Source organism: Citrus sinensis, chromosome 6 (assembly GCF_022201045.2).
Source record: "Citrus sinensis cultivar Valencia sweet orange chromosome 6, DVS_A1.0, whole genome shotgun sequence".
Taxonomy (NCBI): domain Eukaryota; kingdom Viridiplantae; phylum Streptophyta; class Magnoliopsida; order Sapindales; family Rutaceae; genus Citrus; species Citrus sinensis.
In genome coordinates, this window is record NC_068561.1 from 9,366,804 (window position 1) to 9,371,745 (window position 4,942).

At 38.7% G+C, this 4,942-nt stretch overlaps 1 protein-coding gene and 1 non-coding gene across 2 annotated transcripts; one reads left to right on the forward strand and one right to left on the reverse strand.

Annotated features, from left to right (window-relative positions):
- Positions 1-392: 392 nt before the first annotated feature.
- LOC112498473 (small nucleolar RNA R71) lies at positions 393-500 on the reverse strand. Its single transcript, XR_003065784.2, has one exon. It is a non-coding gene; the product is annotated as a small nucleolar RNA R71 (small nucleolar RNA).
- Positions 501-558: 58 nt separating this feature from the next.
- On the forward strand, positions 559-2,577 carry LOC127903091 (uncharacterized). Its single transcript, XM_052443752.1, has 2 exons — positions 559-1,461; positions 1,903-2,577. The coding sequence occupies exons 1-2, from the start codon at positions 559-561 to the stop codon at positions 2,575-2,577; spliced, it is 1,578 nt and encodes a 525-aa protein (XP_052299712.1).
- The last annotated feature ends 2,365 nt before the right edge of the window (positions 2,578-4,942 follow it).

The following is a 4,942-nucleotide window of genomic DNA, read 5'->3' on the forward strand; positions in this document are numbered from 1 at the left end:
CATAAGGGCAATACTTGAATTAAGATTTGTGATATCCTAGACATAGGTGTTCACCTTGTAGGGTAGAGAGATTAAAGGTCATAAAGCCGTACATTAAATTTATAAGCAACCGGTCATTGTTAGTAGATTTGAGAGTATGAGATTTCCAACATGCGATAGCTGCGGAAGCAGATTTGTTCTACCCAGTGCTGCAGCACTTATCATAAACAATTGGTGCTAATTCGGTAATCAACAGTCACCCTATTAGGAGAGTTTGATCATTCAACTACTAGTTATTCCTTAAGGGATCGAGCAAGAGCATAGTTAAATTCATTACCATATGATGCCATCACTACATGGAATGAATTGGCTGATAAATTCCTAATGAAATATTTTCCACCAACAAAGAATGCAAAATTACGGAATGAGATTACCTCCTTCCATCAAATTGAAGATGAGAGTTTGTACGAGGCTTGGGAAAGATTCAAGGAATTGCTCAGAAGGTGTCCTCATCATGGTATCCCCTGTTGCATTCAATTGGAAATTTTCTATAATGGATTAAACCCGAGTACAAGGTTAATGGTGGATGCTTCAGCAAACGGGGCCCTGTTATCCAAATCCTACACTGAAGCTTACGAAATTTTGGAGAGAATTGCCAATAATAATTACCAATGGCCTTCAGCTAGGCAACCAGTAGCCAGAAGATCAGCAGGGGTACACAGCATTTATGCAATTACAGCCCTATCAGCTCAAGTAACTTCATTGACTAACATGGTAAAAACCATGACAGCTGCTCCAGCAACAGTAAAGCAAGTTACTGAACTTTCTTGTGTTTACTGTGGTGAAGATCATGATTTTGATAATTGTCCTGGAAATCCAGCCTCAATCAATTATGTAGGTAACTTCAATCGACAACCTCAGAACAACCCATATTCAAATACTTACAACCCAGGCTGGAAACAACACCCAAATTTCTCATGGAGCAATCAAAATCGAAATGCTCCAGCATTGAATGGGCTAAGTAGAAACACACAGCCACAACAACCTGGTTTTCATCAACAAAGCCAAGGGCAAAAACATGTCAATCAAGATCCAATCACTTCATTGGAAGTATTAATTAAGGAGTACATTGCAAAGAATGAATCAATTGTGCAGAGTCAAGCTGTATCCTTGAGAAATCTTGAAAACCAAATGGGACAACTAGCTACAGCAATGAGCAGCAGAACTCAAGGAAGCTTACCTAGCAACACAGAATATCCTAGGAGAGAAAGCAAAGAACACTGCAAAGTGATTAGTCTGAGATCTGGAAAGCATGTTGATATACCATTTGAGGTAACCAAAAATGGGATGGAATGCAATTCAGCTAAAAAACCAACTCAAAAGGAAAGTCTGTTACAGCAGACTCCCCATCAAGACATAGATGCAAGGGATCCAGCTACAGCAACTGCAAAAGAAATTCAACCAGAACTTACTGAAAAAGAAGTTACAACACTAGTAGCCACAACTTGCACTAACTTAAACAAATAGAGTTTGGTACCTCCTGAATCTAACCAGCAGTTTAGACATCCACCACCCTTCCCTCAAAGGTTCTAGAAGCAAAAACAAGACAAGCAGTTCAGTAAATTTCTGGAAGTACTGAAGCAATTGCACATAAACATACCTTTTGTGGAAGCTTTGAAGCAAATGCCAAATTATGTGAAATTTCTAAAAGATATCTTGGCACAAAAAAGAAGGCTGGGAGAGTTTGAAACTGTTGCTCTAACACAGGAAAGTAGCCATATGCTTCAGAGTAAAATTCTGACAAAATTAAAAGATCCAGGGAGTTTTACAATACCCTGTTCTATAGGGAATAGGTATGCTGGCAGAGTACTTTGTGATCTGGGAGCTAGTATTAATTTGATGCCATTATCTGTGTTTAAGTAGCTTGAAGTAGGGGAGTGCAGACCAACAACTGTCACTCTGAAATTGGCTGACAGATCTCATACATATCCTGAAGGAAATATAGAGGATGTACTGGTGAAGGTTGACAAATTCATTTTACCTGTGGATTTTATTGTGCTGGACTTTGAAGCTGACAAAGAAGTGCCCATTATACTTGGCAGACCCTTTCTAGCAACTGGAAAGACTCTGATAGATGTACAGAAAGGAGAGCTGACCATGAGAGTAAATGATCAGCAAGTCACATTTAATGTACTAGAGGCTATGCGAAACCCTGATGAAATAGAAGATTGCAATTTTCTCAGTGTAGTGGATCTTGTTGTAACAGGCAGAGTGGACAGATGCTGCAGTAATGTACTTAATAAAGTCACCACCTTTGAGGAGGTTGAAGAGGAAGATGTTGCAGCAATTCAAATTGATTGGATGGACAAACAGCAATCTAATAGGCACAACAGAGCTATTGAACACCTGAATCTTTCAGACAGGGAAGTAAAAACAACTTTATCATCTATTGAATCACCCCCTAGTCTTAAATTAAAAATGTTATCTTCACATTTAAAGTATGCTTATCTTGGTCAAAATAACACATTCCCTGTAATCATTTCTTCTACTTTGGATGCAGGTCAAGAACAAAGCCTAGTGGATTTGCTAGGAAAATAGAGAAGACTAATTGGATGGACCATGGCAGATATAAAAGGTATCAGCCCATCAATATGCATGCATAAGATCCTGTTATAAGATTGTTCCAGTAATTCAGTGGAGCACCAGAGAAGGCTGAATCTTATTATGAAAGAAGTGGTAAAGAAGGAAATCATCAAATGGTTGGATGCTGGAATCATATACCCAATATCAGATATCTTATGGGTAAGCCTAGTTCAGTGTGTTCCAAAGAAATGAGGAATAACAGTAATGGCTAATGAGAAGAATGAACTCATTCCTACAAGGACAGTGACTGGATGGAGAGTGTGTATGGATTACAGGAAGCTTAATAAAGCCACAAGAAATGACCATTTTCCACTTTCATTCATAGATCAGATGCTGGACAGACTTGCAGGAAAACAGTACTATTGTTTCTTAGATGGGTATTCAGGCTACAACCAGATTGCTATAGCACCAGAGGATCAAGAGAAGACTACATTTACCTATCCTTATGGAACATTTGCCTTCAGAAAAATGCCATTTGGGCTATGCAATGCTCCAGCAACATTTCAGAGATGCATGATGTCTATATTTTCCGATATGGTAGAGCAAACTTTGGAAGTTTTCATGGATGATTTCTCAGTTTTTGGAGAAACATACAGTAATTGTTTACACAACTTGGAAGAAGTTCTTAACAGATGTGAGATGACCAACTTAGTACTTAATTGGGAGAAGTGTCATTTCATGGTGCAAGAAGGAATAGTGTTGGGTCACAAGATATCCAAGGAGGGTATTGAGGTAGACAAAACCAAGATAGAGGTAATAGATAAACTGCCACTCCCAACTTCAGTAAAGGGGATTAGGAGTTTTCTAGGTCATGCTGGATTCTACAGAAGATTCATTAAGGATTTTTCCAAAGTCGCCAAGCCTCTGTGTTCATTGCTGGAGCATGACAAACCATTTCACTTTGACAAAGAATGCCTGCAAGCATTTGGAGAATTAAAGAAAGCCCTCATTACTGCTCCAGTAGTTATATCTCCATATTGGAATTTACCATTTGAATTGATGTGTGATACTAGTGATCATTCTGTGGGAGCAGTATTAGGGCAAAGGAAGGATAAGGTTTTTCATTCCATTTACTATGCAAGCAAAACTTTCACTTCAACACAGATCAATTACACCACTACAGAGAAAGAGTTGTTGGCAATAGTTTTTGCTTTTGACAAATTCAAAGCTTACCTGGTAGGTACTAAAGTAACTGTTTACACAGACTATACAGCCATCAAATATTTAATTTCAAAGAAGGATGCCAAACCAAGACTAATCAGATGGATCTTATTGCTTCAAAAATTTGGCCTGGAAATTAAAGATAGAAAGGGGACTGAGAATCAAGTGGCAGACCACTTGTCAAGGTTGGAAGCAAACACTAGTACATTGACAAGAAAGGGCATCACTGAAATGTTTCCTGATGAACAGTTGTTGGTAGTACAGCAAGCACAGATGCTGCAGCAATCAGAATCTCCTTGGTATGCAGACTTTGCTAATTATCTAGTAAGTGGGTTGCTATCACCTGAGCTGAAGTTTCAAAAGAAAAAGAAGTTTCTTCATGATGTTAAGAGCTACCAGTGGGATGACCCACATCTATATAAGCTATGCTCAGATCAAGTAATAAGAAGATGTGTTGCAGCAGACGAAATACCTCAAATACTGGAGTCCTGTCATGCTGCAGCATACAGAGGACATTTTGGGGGGCACAGAACAGCTGCCAAAATTATGCAATCAGGTTATTTTTGGCCCACTATTTTTAAAGACGCTTATGACTTTGTTAAAGGTTGTGACAGATGTCAAAGAACAAGGAACATAACTAGCATACATGAGATGTCATTGTCGAACATACTAGAAGTGAATGTTTTTTATGTTTGGGGAATAGATTTTATGGGACCCTTTCCCCCATCCTTTGGAAACTTATATATCCTGGTTGCCGTACATTATGTCTCCAAGTGGGTGGAAGCTACAGCATTACCTACCAATGATGCTAAAACCGCAGTAACTTTTCTTCAAAAAAATGTTTTCTCCAGGTTTGGCACTCCTAGAACAATTATTAGTGATGAAGGTGCACATTTTTGCAACAAAATCTTTGCTGCAGCAATCATAAAATATGGAGTCAGACACAAGGTAGCAACAACATATCACCTATAATCAAATGGTCAAGCTGAAGTATCCAATAGAGAAATTAAGAAGATCTTAGAAAAAGTGGCGAACCCAACAAGGAAGGATTGGTCTTTACATTTGCATGACTCTTTATGGGCCTACAGAATAGCATACAAAACCCCACTCGGCATGTCTCCTTACCGAATTCTTTATGGCAAGGCATGTCATTTGCCCC